At 34.8% G+C, this 16,388-nt stretch overlaps 1 protein-coding gene across 3 annotated transcripts in view; it reads left to right on the top strand.

Annotated features, from left to right (window-relative positions):
- Positions 1-3,768: 3,768 nt before the first annotated feature.
- The window catches only part of LOC106872292 (protein DGCR6), a 30,621-nt gene continuing 18,001 nt past the window's right edge, over positions 3,769-16,388 (top strand). Inside the window, exons 1-4 of one of the 3 annotated variants that reach the window (XM_014919229.2) lie at positions 3,773-3,868; positions 5,827-5,914; positions 7,260-7,433; positions 15,554-15,698. In XM_014919229.2, the coding sequence (XP_014774715.1) occupies positions 7,367-7,433; positions 15,554-15,698 (212 nt within the window). In that variant the 5' untranslated portion in view covers positions 3,773-3,868; positions 5,827-5,914; positions 7,260-7,366. Of the gene's footprint in view, positions 3,869-5,826; positions 5,915-7,259; positions 7,434-15,553; positions 15,699-16,388 lie in introns of all 3 variants that reach the window. The other 2 variants (XM_052969019.1, XM_014919230.2) reach the window with 2 other exon arrangements.

The raw sequence follows: 16,388 nt of genomic DNA, 5'->3' as shown, positions 1-16,388 counted from the left end.
ATAAAAGTAAATGAGTATTCTACATGTTTTTCATAACTGTATACCTACTTTTGCACCACCCAGTATGTGTGTGTGTATATATATATATATATATAAATTCAAATTACAATAAACGTAAACAAACAAACGAAGTTTGCTTTTAGAAGCGTTGAGATGTCTTAGAAAGTTAAAGAAGCGATTTTAAATTCTCTAACGCAGGATAATGCTAATAATATAGCCTGAACAGGATAAACTACCCCTATTTTGCAGAAAAAAGTGTGGGCGGCCAGCCAATGACATCAAAATGAGTTTTTATGATAGGATGAAAAGAACTCACTACCCAAGCCCTAACCAAATTACATCAAGATTTTTCTTTTGTTCTTTTCTTACGCCATTCAGTTATACTTATTTTGCCCTTTATTTTCTATCTTTTTCTACTTCTTCATCCTCTTCTGCATATGTTTAGAGCATGCTCAAAGAACAGTGTGTCTTTACATTGTTTTCAGTGATCTCATTATAACAGTTGTATAGCTATTTTGTTACAATTTCTTTATACACCATCAGTTCTGTTACAATAGAATGTCACATGTATATGTATAATTGGAAAAGTGCAGAAGTTCATCATATACATGACACAGAACTTTGTTTTGCAGCCACATGGTTTTGGATTTAATCCTCTGATGTAACACCTTGGGCAGATGTTTTCTACAGTAGCATTAATGTCGACTGATAACTTACGAAATTTAGAAATTGAGTGTGTGTGTGTGTGTGTTATTACATTGATATCACCCGAGCAGTGGTAACATTATTTATGTCCTTCATAAACAAAAAGACCACCAACTTAGCAGTTCAACATGCCAAGATGTTATGACAAGAGTTATTGTCAGGGTGAGCATCTGGTCATTTAATACCTCAAGAAATCTTGTGCAATCCATATAAGTATGGAAAAAGCTTATGTAAAAACCATGATGGTGGAAAATAACACTGATAACAGGATTCTGTACCGTTTCTTTTTACCAGTTTTCACACACCAAGCATTGAATAAGTCTATGATAGAAAATTCATGTCCAAGGCAGTGGACAATGAACCCCAAATCATCTAAAGCAAACTTCTTAACTACATAATCGGGCCTGTGACCAGTTTTGTGGGTCTTTTATCTTTTACTTGCTTCAGTTATTGGACTGCGACCATGCTCGGATAAGTGTTTAATCAAACAAAATGACCCCACTGTTTATTTTTTTGAAGTCAAGTACCTATTCTGTCAATCTCTTGTTAGAACTGCTAAGTTATAGGGCATAAACCAACCAACATCAAGTGGCAGTAGGGGTTAACACAAACACACATAGTTACATACATAACATATGTATACAACAGGTTTCTTTCAGTTTCTCACAAGGCTTTGGTTGGCCTGGGGCTATAATAGAAGACACTTGTCTACAGTACCATCTTACTCAGGGATTGAATCCAGGACCATGTGGTTAGGTAATAAGCTTCTTGTCACACAGCCATGCCTGCACTTAAAAGGAGTGGATTTGGGAAGATGTCGGAGGGGGAGGTGTTGGATAGGAGCTAACAGAAGGCTTGATAATGGTCTGTTGGAGGGGTAGGATGGAAGAATGGTAAGTGAGGGGAAGAGGGAAGTGGGTAAGGGTGGGGTGGGTTTAAGGGAGAGAGAGCAGAGGAACAGTCAGTGGATCGTGCATGGGCAAGGGCAGTTTGGATAATGGTGAGGGTATATCCATGTAGAATGAAGTGAATTGAGACTGAGACTGAAAGTGAGTTGAGACTGGGTTTCAAAGTCATGGTCGGCACTGCAGAGCTGGTGTAGATAGAGAAAGAGGGTGCAGATGTGGATATGGTGGGAGGAGGAAAGGTTGAGATAGGAGTCTGTGTGTTTGTAGTTGATGGAGGTGGTAAGAGCAGAGTGGTGGATGCTAACAGAAATGTCAAGAAATTCAATGGAGGAGTTGGAGACAGTGCAGGAGAATTCAAAGGTAGGATGAAAGGACTGGACGAAGGAAAGAAAGGAGTCAAGATGTTCATGGGAGAGTGAGGTTGTATCGATATAATGACCATATAGCTCAGGAGTAGGACATTGAACTGTGAGAATATTTGGGTCTCAACATAGCCATCAATGAATAGGTTTGCATAGTTGGAACCCATTCTCATTCCCATGGCCATTCCTGAGATCTGATGGTAAAAATCTCCTGCAAACAAAAAGCAGTTGAGGAAGAGGATGTGCTCAACCATGTATGTATGTATTGAAATAAAAATTTAAAAACAAAATGAAATTAGCAAAAGTAGTTCAGGAGTACCAAACTTATTTCTTTGCACATATATTATGCTGCTAAAATGTAAATAAAGTACTACTATAGTTCAACGCTATTTACCTTGTTCTTGTTTCAGTCACTGAGCTACAGCCATGCCAAACTGCTAAGTTATAGGACACAAACTAATCAACACCTGATGCCAAGCTGTGGTGGGGTATATACACACAACATATGGCAGCCTTCTTTCAGTTTCCATCCAAATTCACTCAGAAGGCTTTTGTGGGCCTGGGACTACTATTGAAGACACTTGCCCAAAATACCATACTGAAGGACTGAACCTAGAACCATGTGATTGGGAAGCATACTTCTTACTACACAGCCACACCAAGATATTTCAGCTGAGGTTTAATGTTACAGGGGCTATTTAGTGGTTATTCTATGTTCAAGTTCTGTCTCATTACTGATAGCCAAGATTAATTCCCTGACTTAAGGAGTGCCTAGGGCTGGATTTATGTGTGGGTCAATATGGGCATTGTCCCAGGAGCCCCTTTAACTCAGAGAAGCTTGGAGTTAAAAATTATAAAAAATACATTTACAGAAATCAAATAACTTGTATTTTTTTAACTTGTTTAAATTGTTTTTAATCCAATAGAGTTCTTTTAAAATTATTGAGCACTCTTTTGATTTATTGGGCCATTTTAAATTTAAAAAGCCATGAAATTTATGGAGACACTTTGAATCTATCAGGACCCTGTTGCAAGTGGATTTTTGTTGACTGGTCTGAGATGACGACTGGTTGAGTTGAATGAAAATATGTCTCTTGGGCTGCACGTTAAAGTAACTGACAACACATAGAGTTTAACTGTCTTAACTGTTTGACAGTGGTAAGCATGGAGACACAATGCGCAGCTGTCTCAACATTCTACCTGGTAAGAGGTGAGACATGTGAATGAGATGGGCTGATCTCAATGCTCTGCAAAGAGTGTTGACACCAGAAGCAACATTTTGTTGGATACAAGCAGAAGATTGAATCATGCAATGGTTTCATGCTGATTGGTTGCTTAATAGACTGAGCATGTGAAACAGTCTTGATATTTGACCAGTTACTTTGCATTTCAATTTCAAATCACCACTACAACCCTTTTCAGTTTTGCAGCCCCTAGATTTAATAGAGCCCCTCTTTATTATCTTATGTTTTGAATTAGCAAACTTGTCAGGGCCTCCAAAACCTATTGGTCCAGGGGTCCCATTAAATCCAACTTCTACTGATGTGGACATATAGGTCTATAACCAGTAGAGATAAGCCAGTTGCAGTATGCTGAAGTGTTCTCATTAAATATGCTAATGCTAACCTAACTATTATTTTTAATGCACATAGTGTCCCCAAGTAATTAAACTCAGTGATTTTTTTTTTAAATATCTCACTCTTTCTTAATCCATTCATCCATCCATACATACATACATGATTGTCCCATCTTTACTGATGATTGTGCTTCCTTGTTGTCAATAGCATTTCTGACTTCCTGTCCATGACCTCTCAGGTGACTGTCCTGTTACAGAATTTTCAAACACTGCAAATATCTTAAGAGCTATGAGTAGGGATTGGATGGGTAAAATTGGTAAGTAGAGCAAAATTAGTAATTTCTGATTTTTCATTTTCTCCCTCCCTGTTTGAAATCATTACATTGCATGTATTGCATCATCATTTTGTACTGTTGCATCATCTTTAGGAATAAAAATTGGTCAGCATAGCTGTTGTTGTTGTTGGAAATTGAAAGAGTTTGAAACAGGTGACAAGTACTTTTTTTCAAGAAATTTTTCCTCAATTTTGACTGGATTGCAATTGAGGTTGTTAATAAAATATCTGGATAATTTTTGGTGTTCAACAATCAAAATTCTTTTCTCTGTTGGATTGCAAGTCAATTTTTTCCCCACACTAATGTTTAATTTGATAATTTTCAATTTTCCAAAAATTATGTCTAAAATACATCCAAATGAATAATGACTAATTTTCAATAATTTCTTCTCTTTAACTGCATGGTATGGGAAGAGCCACTTCAGCAGATCATGAAGTTATAGAGAAAATCTTATGTTGAGTCTTTAGATTTAGTCGAGTTTTGTTAATTTCATATCATGTGTCATTTTTCCACAACCCTCTTTCATTTGTCCTACATATTTTAAACTTTTGTCGCATCTCTATCTTTCTGGTGCCTAAAGATGTATATTGATGTGTATGAGTTTTTTGTTCAAATGTAATGGGGAATTGAAGAGGCAAATTTATCTTACCTTGTCTTAGTCATTTTGCTCTTGCTAAATTTGTCTCAAAGGGAAAGGAGATAATTTTCTGAAATAGTGTTCTGTATATGTTATAGTGTTTTTAATACTTTTAGAGAAGGTTGTTTACTTAGCTAATATAGTAAGGTAGTGAACATTCGTAAAAAGTATACCTTTTCTCAAAGTCAAAAATGCAGTAAATATTCCTCATTGTGCCCCTCCCCACCGCCAATATAATATTTGTAGTTTAGGTCATAAAAATGGAATATTATTTCGTTTATATAATAACATTTTATTTAGTTGAAGAAATTTGATGAGAGTATAAGTTGCTGTGACAGAAACCTGACTTCATTTTATGTATTTATTTATTTCTAACGTAAAAATAGTTTATAACTGCCCGAAACATTTACTAAATTTACCGTCTTTTGTTAACGTTTCGTTCTTAGTATTTGTCGATACAGAGCATCACTAATTTCCTAGGCTTCAACTATTTTAATTATTTATATATTTTACCTGGCACTGAAGTTATGCTTTACAATAGTGGTTTAACAACAGTTTGGTGCCCATAACTTCGTTTCCTCTAATATCGTCAAAAAAGTATATCTTTTAAATTTAAATCTTTCGGAAACACATTTTTTAAGATGTAAATTATTATTATGCTGATAAACTTAGGAAAAAATGAACAGAAAGGTGAATTTTGTGTAGTTTTTCACTTTCACCCTGAACTTTGTTACCACTATTTTCCGTTAACTCTCTCATTACATCATAAATTTCTTTTTCCAGATTTCTGTTGGATCATCAACATTAAGTAAACTATACATTCAGCGTTATCAACGAAACTGTAATCTGTATCTTCGAAAACATATCCCTGTAAAATTGAATTTTAAAATATCGGTGGGGCGGAGGAGCAACAAATTGTAGTTATGCCGGCGATCCCTCGCAGAGAGAACCAGTACAAGGATAAATGAATATTCTTATAATGATTTAAAATATCGTGTGTATGTGAGTAGGCTTCAATATCAAAGATATTCAATGTTCTCTTACACCAAACAGACATAAAAGAAACACAAACAGACGTTTGTAGAACACTCACCCGCAAATAAATAATTATAACACTCTCTCTAAATAAAAAAAAGACAGACACACACGCAAATGGGTTTTGCAAAGTACTGAATGAGAGAATGAAAGTAAAGCAAGGAATATTCCAGCAGTGTTTTAGGTACTTAAGAATCAGACAACCATTTTAATAACCATCCGAATGTTTACTTTAGAAATTAAAAACATTGGTTTTTGTTTTTGACAGTATTACCGGAAACGGAAGTGACTTCTATGCCATGCCTTCGTTAACGAAGGTGAAATATTAAATCCAAACATTTTGATCACCTATTTTGGTAGGTATTTAAATATATTCTTGTGAAAAAAGTTTCTCCCTAGAATACATTTAATATAAATGGATTAGAAAAGAAATCAAGGCTTAATCAAAATCAAATGTTTTCATATACAAATAGATTTTGTTCTTTAGCATTTCTTCACTAAAGTGTTTTGTTTTGTTTTCGTTATGATAGCACATCTTAAGTTTTAGTTATAAACATTTTTTAAAGCACAAGAGCAAGCAGATAGTTTATACATTCGGGAAATTGAAAAATGTGTTTCCATTATACAAAATAGCTATCCTTAAAAGAGATATCTAAAATATTATTACTGTTTTAAATTTCTGATATACAACAAAATCTATATTTAAAGTTTAAACCAAAATCTAAGGTTGTGTTTCTCAAAGATTTTAACTTCGTGTCACACTAAGATCAAATAAATACAATTACTGATGCCCTTCGCATGAACAGCTAATAAAAATGTTTTAAGGTTCCAATTCAGTGAAAAAATAAAATTAAAAAATGTTGCTTCCTTTATCCTTTTAACCATACTTTATAACAGAATTATAACGTTTTTCCAGATGCTGAAGTTTAACAAAAAAAAAATGTGAAGTAAAAAAGAACCCTAAATTATAGTTTCCGAAACCTGCTGCATTGAAGTCCCTTAACGACTGCAAATATTGTTCTCGATAAATCGTTGACTAATTCCCCCGTCTTCCCGAAATTTGCTTTGTTTCCCAAACCAAGCTATTTTGAAAGCCAAGCCGTGCTATTTTTATTAATCCTAAACACAAAACACCGTATTCTTTCAAAAAGTAGAACTGTATAGGCAATTGAATAATTCTTTAAAATTGTTTGTGGAAGTTGATTATCACAACACAGACGCTGTTGTTTCCCTTTAGTGCGAAAGTGTCAAACGAGATAAAGATTAACAGTTTGCTAGTTCCCTGTCCCCTTAGCATTTCCAAAATTCACTTCCATATCAGTGAAAACTGTGAAACTCTGTGCAAGGATCTGTTATTGTAATAAACTTTATAACTGTTTTATCTAAAACTTTTACTAAGGGAGGTTATGAATATTGTAACTGCCGGGGGTTTTCCCTTGCTCTATTAATACCTTTGACTAAAAAAATAAAGATAGGCTCAATTTTGAGTTATCTTAACATTTATTCTGCTTCTGAGGACAGTCTACTGGCAGACAACTTTCTCGTTTATTGTTCAAAGCAAAACGGAACTCCAGACGGTCCTCCAAAAAATTCAAGCTGGCTCTTCCTCTTTTGAATTTTTAGCCAACTTATTTGTCAAGGCTTTCGATGATGCTATCAACTCTGGGGCATTTTAGCTATTTATCCTTTTCCTATTTTCAGGTTCTACAAGACAAATTCAATAATACGTTATCTATGACAAACATAATTCAAATCCAAATTTTCAATGAATAACCTTCAACAATTCAACTACTACTGCTCCTGCAGCCATGCCTTCTTCTGATATCAAGGACATAAGTATCAAATTAACCATCACTGGTAGACTACAGGAATTTGGTATGAAAGTTCCAGTACTGTTTTTTTTCTTTTCTGTCCCGCAGACAGGCACTCTTTGGAATAACTTTCAGCTTCTCCAGTCTTCCCTTGCCTAATACTGAATTAATTTCTGTCATGCAGATTTCATCAGTCAGTGTCAAGAAAGTTTGTGATACAATTCTTTCATTTGTAGATAGTTCTTGATCCTGTGCTAAAAGTTTGCACCTCCAGCATATCAAAGCCTATTTTTCAGTATGGAGTAAAATGACAACCAATTTCATTTGTCACTACATTTATTAATACCATCTTTAAAGGCATTCTCCCAGATCTCAACAAATTCATTTTCGCCCAACCTTAACCAAAACTAACAAGGATATCTTTTCTACTCTAGGCACAAGGCCCAAAATTTTGGGGGAGTGTGTGTGGGGGGGGGCAGTCGATTTGATTGACCCAAGTACACAACTTGTACTTAATTTATTGACCCTGAAAGGATAAAAGGCAAAGTTGACCTCGGCAGAATTTGAACTCAGAACATAAAGACAGGTGAAATACTGCTAAGTATTTCGCCTGGCGTGCTAACGTTTCTGCCAGCTCGCCACCTTCCAACAAGGATATCTTCCAATTTACTATTGGAAACATTTACTGTCATTTAGCCACTCCTAATTTTTGCTTTCCACATAATCAGGAATTGGTGCTCCATTATGTTGTGAGGCTACCATCCATACAACATACAAATTAATTCACCAGAATTTGTTACCAAAAGTAATTATGAAGTGAGATGCAGAAAAGTGCTTTTAGCTCTGTCAGGCATAGTGCTATAATGAGACATGCTACCAGTAGGCATTTATCACTGTACCAGCTTGTTTGGGAATCAGTCTTGTCAGTTTGAGTTTTATTATACTGACCTTAAAATTTAACCCCAATGTAAGGTAAAAAAATATTAAACTTTACCTTCTTTGCATGATGTACATTGTATGCTCCAGCCATCATACTGACTGGCTGACTGTCTGTTACAATTTGATTTTTTTGTTACACTATTGTTTTTCATCCTCTTCAATGCTGATTTGTCTGATCTATCCTGAAGACATGCCCACTCATCTGTAAGATATAGAGGTCTGGTATTCTGTTGTCACTTGACCTCTCCTGCTTTGTGTCTTTTCTCCATGCTTGTGGTACTCTGGCTAACTGCTTCTTGTCTTCTATAATAGTTGTATCATTGTTTCAAAATATTGAGAATCTTGCAATTCTATATTTAAGAGATGTGGAATTATCAACATTATTTAAAATTGACAGATATTTGTCCTCATCTTGTTTGTTGTTAACACGTTTTGGCTGATATACCCTCTAGCCTTCATCAGGTGTCTTGAGGAAAAATTTCCCCAAGACACCTGATGAAGGCTGGAAGGTATATCAGCCGAAACATTGTGTTAACAACAAACAAGATGAGGACAAATATCCGTCAGTTGTAAATAATGTAAATAATTGAGAATCTTATCAGAGTGAGCTTAGTATGAATATTGAATGAAAAACAATAGAAAAAGGAAATTCTGGGAAATTATTATTTAATTTCTTAAAATTATAGAAGATAGAAAACACATCGATATCTTTGCTTGCTTATGTTTTATTGCTCTTACTGATGTGTCATGGTCAAATCACTCCAATGTTGTTATTAATCACGTTACTCCTACAAAGTTGTCCAGTTTAAGATATGCATCTAGATTGGTTTTCAAAAATGCCACTACTTTGGCAATCATGCTATGAAAAGGATTCAAATCTTAAACTATATAGAATGGTTGTGTCTGTTGTCATTCATCCCTAGATCAAATCTGATTAAAAGACTTGTGATTAAAGATATTTCACTGGTGATCACCCTATATTTTTGGAGTACATCTAAGTCTGTATTATCTATTATATCTTTTCTTTGTTTAAGATGGTAGAGTATGATTTATTTCCTGTAGCTTGAGTGGCCACATAGAGGCACCTTTGATGGTCTGTATGTTTGTATATGTTGTGTATGTTGTATATGTTTGTATATGTATCATTACTAAATTCAAAATAAACATGTAGCTTGAGCTAGCAAGAAATTTGGAAAACTTGTGCTCAGAATGTAAACCTTTTGACCTTCAGCCACCAACCAGTCCCATATTTTATTATTAGACATCCTACTAGTCTTCTACAAGTCTTATATCATTACCTGATTCTTCTCCTATTGAACCTTAAATTGACATACGGCAACTATATCCATGCATAGTTGTTCCAGTTAGATTTTATCCTTAAAAAAAATAACTTGCTGAAGAAAAACATTTCATCATTTTGTTTTTTTTTTCCTCCTAGAAAATGTTGTTCATATGATCAGACTCAACAGATCATGTGATTAAATCAGCATGAATATCAAGTGACCTTAATATCTGATTCCACAATCATTGATAAGATGGTTTGGGTTGCCCCCCAAAATGGCACTTAATCAAGCATCTTGTGCAATTATACCAAATGCAACTTTTACCTCATTTTAATTGCCAACATTAAATGTTATCAACTCTAAGTATTTTACAAGCTATTCAGATATATTATTTGAGCAACTAGCTTTCTATAAATTTAGTTGTCAATCTTCATAGATCACCCTAGTTTTTATTCCATCAATTATATTTGCCTTTACATAATATCTTTATAACTGTACAAAATTTGATATAATGACAATTATTATTATTTTTGGCTTTTTTGTTGCTATTGTGTTTTTGACCTGATGCATCAAAACTGTTGGCTATATTTCTTAATTAACAGTTTTATTCTTTCAGTATGGATATAGCCACAAATAAACTCTTCAACATTATTTTCATGTCTGTTTTTGTCAAATCATTACATCATTTAACTATCAAATTCTTCTTTCTTTCATTCAAGCCAGCAAATATTTCCTGTTGTTTTTTATGATTTATAACTTTTACAATTGAGAATTTTGTATATTATTTATTTATTTTTGTCATCATAGAATTTCTAATTTATATAAGTATTAATGGTAATAAAACTAAAAAGTCTACATACCATCATCAACATTGTTTTAACATCCACTTTTCCATGCTTGCATGGGTCAGACGGAATTTTGTTAAGGCAAATTTTCTATGGTTGTATGCTCTCCCTGTCGCCATCTGGCAGTTGTTTCCAAGTAAGGTAATATTTCCCTGTGATATGACACGTTTTCATGAAAGATTGGAAATGAAGGAGTGCTTGCATGATGGAGACATTCGTTTACAATTATCACGCCATGTCAAGACAAGGAGAGTGTAACACACACTACCTGTATATATACAGGATATCTGTGTGTGTATATATATATATATATATATATATATATATATATATATATATATATATATATATATATACATATATACATATATATTTATGAATATAATATGGTCTGCTGGATGTGTACTGTATGTGTACACATGCTACAGAGTGTTAGTGTATTGAGATAGAAGTTAAGCATAAGAGGAATTAGATGCAGTGTACAAGAGAGAAGACTATGCTGGTTTGGTCATGTGATGCAGATGGATGCTGACAGCTCTATAAAGAAGTGCCATTCACTCAAAGTGGATGTAACTTGTGGAACAAGGAGACCCAGGATGACATAGGATGAAGTACTGAAGGATGACCTCAAAATACAAAACCTTTCAGATAAGATAACAAAGGATCAAATTACCTAGTACCTTGCTGTCATCAAAAAGACCCATCATCCACAGCAGAAATGTGAAGGCTGCATCCCTGATGAAGAGGATTGGCCTGCAAGAGTCTTGTGCTGGTGCCTTGTAAAAAGCACTTGTGCTGCTGCCATGTAGAAGCACCCATGCCAATGGCACATTAAAGCATGCAGCACACACTGTAAAGTGGTTGGCATTTGGAAGGGCATCCAGCCATAGAAACCAAGCCAAATCAGAGTGGAACTTTGTGCAGCTTACCAGCTCTGGTCAAACCGTCCATACCATGCCAGCATAGGAAATGGATGTTAAAGGATGATGAGGATGACGATATGTGGCCATCTCCTGTCAAATTGTCTGTCCCATGCTAGCATGGAGAACAAATATTAAATGATGATGTTTTAGTATGATTTTACCTACTCAGTGATAGATGGCATCAAAATTATTCAAAGCTTGACAGGAACTTCTGTTCTTATAGAGAAAATTGCAAACAGGGCATTTGCTAATGTGTGTAGAGGCTTACTAAGCTGGAATTAATTCAGAATAATCAAATGAAGCTGTCAAGATCAAAATAAGTGGTACATTTTTAACACATTCCTGTACACTAGAATGTGAATGAGATTCACTGCAACATTTTGTGTCAGAGAACCGAATTTCTCTTTATACTGTCTGTGTAAAAACAGATGAAGCTCCAAACAACTTCAGCAGAGTATCAGACATGTTGTTTCAGCATGATTCACCTGACACTCTACAAGCATAGAAGTGCTTTCAGGCAGGACTATCTGAGGTGCATGCAGAACAACAAAGCTGTTCTGCAGATAAAATCAAAATCATCTTTGTCCTCATTGTGACTTCAAAGCAAAATTCATCCCAGAACTCAAATTGTATTCATGCATCGTTGCAAATAAAAGCTTTGCAGTTTCTTTTATTTTTAAACCTTCTTTTTTTAATCTTTTCCTTCAAACACACATACATCAAAATTGACATGAGTGATTATATCATCATCATCATCATCATTTATTATTATTATTATTAAAGTGGCAAGCGGGCAGGATCATTAGCACACCAGGTGAAATGCTTAGCGGTATTTCGTCTGCCGCTATGTTCTGAGTTCAAATTCCACTGAGCTCGACTTTGACTTTCATCCTTTCAGGGTCGATAACTTAAGTACCAGTTGGACACTGGGGTTGATGTAATCGATTGCCCTTGTGGCAAAATTTGAAACCATTATTATTATTATTGTTCAGTAGTTTTAGTTTTATAACGTGCTTTTACTTCACTACCAAGCGCAGCTCTGTGCGCCTTGGATATGTGCTGTGGTTTGCTGTGATGCTCTTATGGTTACAGTATTGAAAGTGTTTTGCGTAGGATGTGTGCAGTGCCCAGTAGTGCAATTTTCTGTATGTTATATATATTTGTAAGTCCTGGTGTTTTTGTTATGTATTTGTCTGAATATTTTTTTACTATACCTAAGGCACCTACTATGATAGGAATTGTTTCTGTTTTTAGATTCCACATTCGAGTTACCTCTATTTCCAGGTCTTTGTATTTTGAAAGTTTTTCCATTTCTTTTAGAGAAACGTTGTCATCTGCTGGTATTGATACATCAATTAGAAAGCATTTTTTTTCTTCATGATCTTTGACAACTATATCTGGTCTATTTGCCTTAATTTCTCTATCTGTGTGTATTGGCATATCCCAGAGTATGGTTGCTTTCTCGTTTTCTGTGACCTTTTCTGGCGTGTGTTATTATTATTATTATTATTATTATTATTATTTTAAAAGGTTTATTATAACTCCTCACAAAGATAAATAGACAATAGAAGAGTGTGATGCAATTACAATAGATATTTTATTGGTTTGAACAATATTGACAGAATGACATCATCAGTCTTCAATTTTCAAGTTTACAACTGGCAAAAAGAAAAAAAGGAAGAATATTTAATCAGTTTTGTGTAAATATGATGAAATTCCCCTGTCATTTTGTTCATCCCTTCAGGGTATGATGTTAATAACTCACAAACATATTTCTCCTCCTTCCTGAAGAGTTTTACAGTCTGTATTAGGGAATCTCTCTTTTTCATTCTTACTAAAAAGCTTCAGATCATCCATGTAGAGCAAATGGTTAATTTTTCCCTTACTATTTCTAAACTGACACCCTGCATTTACCTTCCTTAATACTAAACTGAGGTGGATCAAACATAAGGCAAATTTTAAAGGGTACAAGTCCCCCAGGAAAATTTCTCTTTTGATATTAACTTTCCCGAAGAGTGTGTCACCTGAGTATAGATCTAATTTCCATTTCTTCATGCTGCAGCTAATTTATTCTCTTATGTTGTCTGCTATACTGAATATACTTAAACATTCACTTATCCATGCTATTGTTAGATTTTTCTTTTTACTTCATTTACAACTGCTTTGTCTATATATAATAGATCTTGCGTTCCTCTAGCCTCCTGCAACCTTTCTGTTCTTCTGGTAGTAAATTCTGCTTGTCAAGGTGCTTGTAAATGCTTTCTGAAAGCATTCCTATTAACAGCTTCCACACTAATGGTAAGCAAGTGATTGGTCTCTAGTTGCTGGCTGTATTACCCTTGCTCTTATCCTCCCTCTAGTCATCCAATTTAGTATTATTCCTCCATTAAGGCAATCCTGAAGTTGTTCCCTCAGTCCCCCCATGTAAACTACTGAATTCCTTTAGCCAGTACCCTTGAACTAAATCTGGTCCTAGGCCCTTCCGATTCGACATTTTTCCTAACACTTTACTCATTAATGCATTAGTTAATCTTAGATCTGGTTGCTTCTCACTCACTACTTCTTTCCTCACTTTCTCTAACCATACTGCATCTACATTATGATTGGCTGGTTTATCCCAAATATTACTCCAGAACTTTCTAGCTTCCTCTGTATTAGGTTTCTCATTTTCAGTACTTCGTTTTCCACTATTTATTTGGTCATAAAATCTCCTCTAGTCTGTCTCAAATAATCTATTCTGTTAATACTGATCTATTCTTTTGTGATATCTGGGAGCTTGCTTGCTACTGCTATGTTACACTGTTTCAACTCTTCTATTATTGTCCCAAATCCTTTCTCTTTCACTAAGTATCTTTCCTTGAGGCAAGATTTGCATCTTGTGGCTCCTAACTTGTTTGTTTTCCAGGCTTCTATTCTACTCAAATCTTGTCTTAAAGGCTTCATTTTATTTTCTTGTCTTCTTTTCCACATTTGCTCTTTTTTAATCTTTCCCTGTAAGATATCTGATTTTCTGGTAATTACTCCCCCTCTTGCATAGATCAGTAAATTAGTGTCACCTATATTTTTAGTATCTGTCCTACTGATAACAGAATCTACTTTCCTAGTCATTTCTTGTAGCTTCCTTCTGTTGATACCTTTTAATGCTGGCAATCTTTTTCTTACCTCTTTACTCATTACTTCCTCCAACTCATCTAAAATCTTCTGACCTTCCTTACTTAAATCACTTAAATCATTGATACTAGTTGGCACTTCGTTATTGGTAGCACTATTATTATTTTTTCTTTTAAGTTCTTCTTTAAGTTCTTCTTTAAGTTCTTATGTTGTTGTTTGTCTTTCCCACTGCCTAGTCTTTCTTTTCCAGTTCTCTTGTGATCTCTTCTACCTCCAATTCTGTCATCCACTTTCTTCTCCTAATAGCATTAGCTTGATCAACTAATCTCTGCTCTGTCACTTTAAACATTCCCTACTCTACCCAAAGTGTTAACATCCATTTTCTATAGCCCCTTCTAGGTTCACTTTCTAAGTAGCACTGTATCACTATCCTGTTTTCTTCACTGGTCCACTTCCTCCTCCTTACTCTATTATTTGCTGATGCTGTATTAGGATGACAGCTGTGGTCAGTCTGTATCTTTACTGATCCACTGCCAAGTGAGAGGCCTTCCCTTAAAGCTTCATTTTCGCTGTTACAACCAGAGTTCTTCGGAAACTCTTGTCTGTCATAAACTGAGGTAAGGTAATGTTCCTCACCATCGTCATCACCATCGTCATCACCACTATGATTTTTCAATATCTGATAGTTTCAAGCAAGTTTCTATTGCATCATTTGTTGCACCTCCGTGCTGGCTGGGTGGTGTGTGCTGCATTTTGGGGATATTATATTGTATTAGTATGTTTTGTTTGAGTCTTCTGTTGTATTAGTTTTTTATATTGTGTTGTTTATGTTGCACTGATTGTGTTCTTCTGTTGGGTATCAACTTTCTATGGCACATGTTGTGCGTTTTGTTCATTTTATTTGGTATTTACAGTATGAGTTTATTTCTGTATGTTTTTGAAGGGGTGTTGCATAGTAGTATGTGTGTGTGTAACTCGAAAATCAACTATTTTATAGTATTTATGATTATCTGTCTGCCGTTCTTTTGCTTGGTTTTATTATTATTATTATTATTATTATTATTATTATTATTATTTGTTTAGGTTATTCAAAGGAATGTAGTTTTATACTTGGATATTCAGCCATGGAGGATACATATGCTTCAGAAATTGAAAGAAAAGAGCTTCTACAAAAAAAGCACTATTTCTTTCTTAATGAATTACAACAAATGGCTAGAGAGTTACCAAGGTAAGAATCAGTTAAATTCCAAATAAACTTAGGCAGTTTGGTAAAGAATTTATGGCTTGTTTTGGATAATAATTTAAACAAAAAAGATAGTGCAAAAATTAGCTTTGGAAATCATTTTTGTTTTTTATTCTTAAGCATAATAGATACCCTCACATATGCTGTATTTTCTGTTTCCTCTCTGTGAAAAATCTCAGAAAAGAGGGTGATGGTGATTGGGGAACAGTTATTTAGGGTAGTGAATTAGATAATTTTTATCTTGTTTCAGTCATTGAACTGCAGCCATGCTGGAGTACTGCTGTGAAGGGTTTTAGTTGAATGAATCAACCCCAGTACTGGTTTTTAAAATCTGGTACTTATTCTATTGGTCTGATCTGCTGAACCATCAAGTTACAGGGACGTAAACAAACCAACGTTGGTTGTCAAGCAGTGGTAGGGGAAAAATACAAGGACACACTCACACACACACAACATGCTTCTTTCAGTTTCCAGCTACCAAATCCACTCACAAGGCTTTGGCTGGCTCAGGGCTATAGTAGAAAACTCTTGCCCAAAGTGCCATGCAGTGGGATTGAACCTGAGACCATATGGCCCAGAAGCAGACTTCTTATCACACAGCCACACTTGAAATCTAATCTCACCCAGATGAGATATTTTTTTTAATTGATGAATTAAAGAAAAAATAATCCAATG

The sequence above is a fragment of the Octopus bimaculoides genome, chromosome 1 (assembly GCF_001194135.2).
Source record: "Octopus bimaculoides isolate UCB-OBI-ISO-001 chromosome 1, ASM119413v2, whole genome shotgun sequence".
In the NCBI taxonomy this organism is placed as follows: domain Eukaryota; kingdom Metazoa; phylum Mollusca; class Cephalopoda; order Octopoda; family Octopodidae; genus Octopus; species Octopus bimaculoides.
Note: the sequence above shows the minus strand (reverse complement) of the source record. Positions and strands in the feature narration are given on the sequence as shown.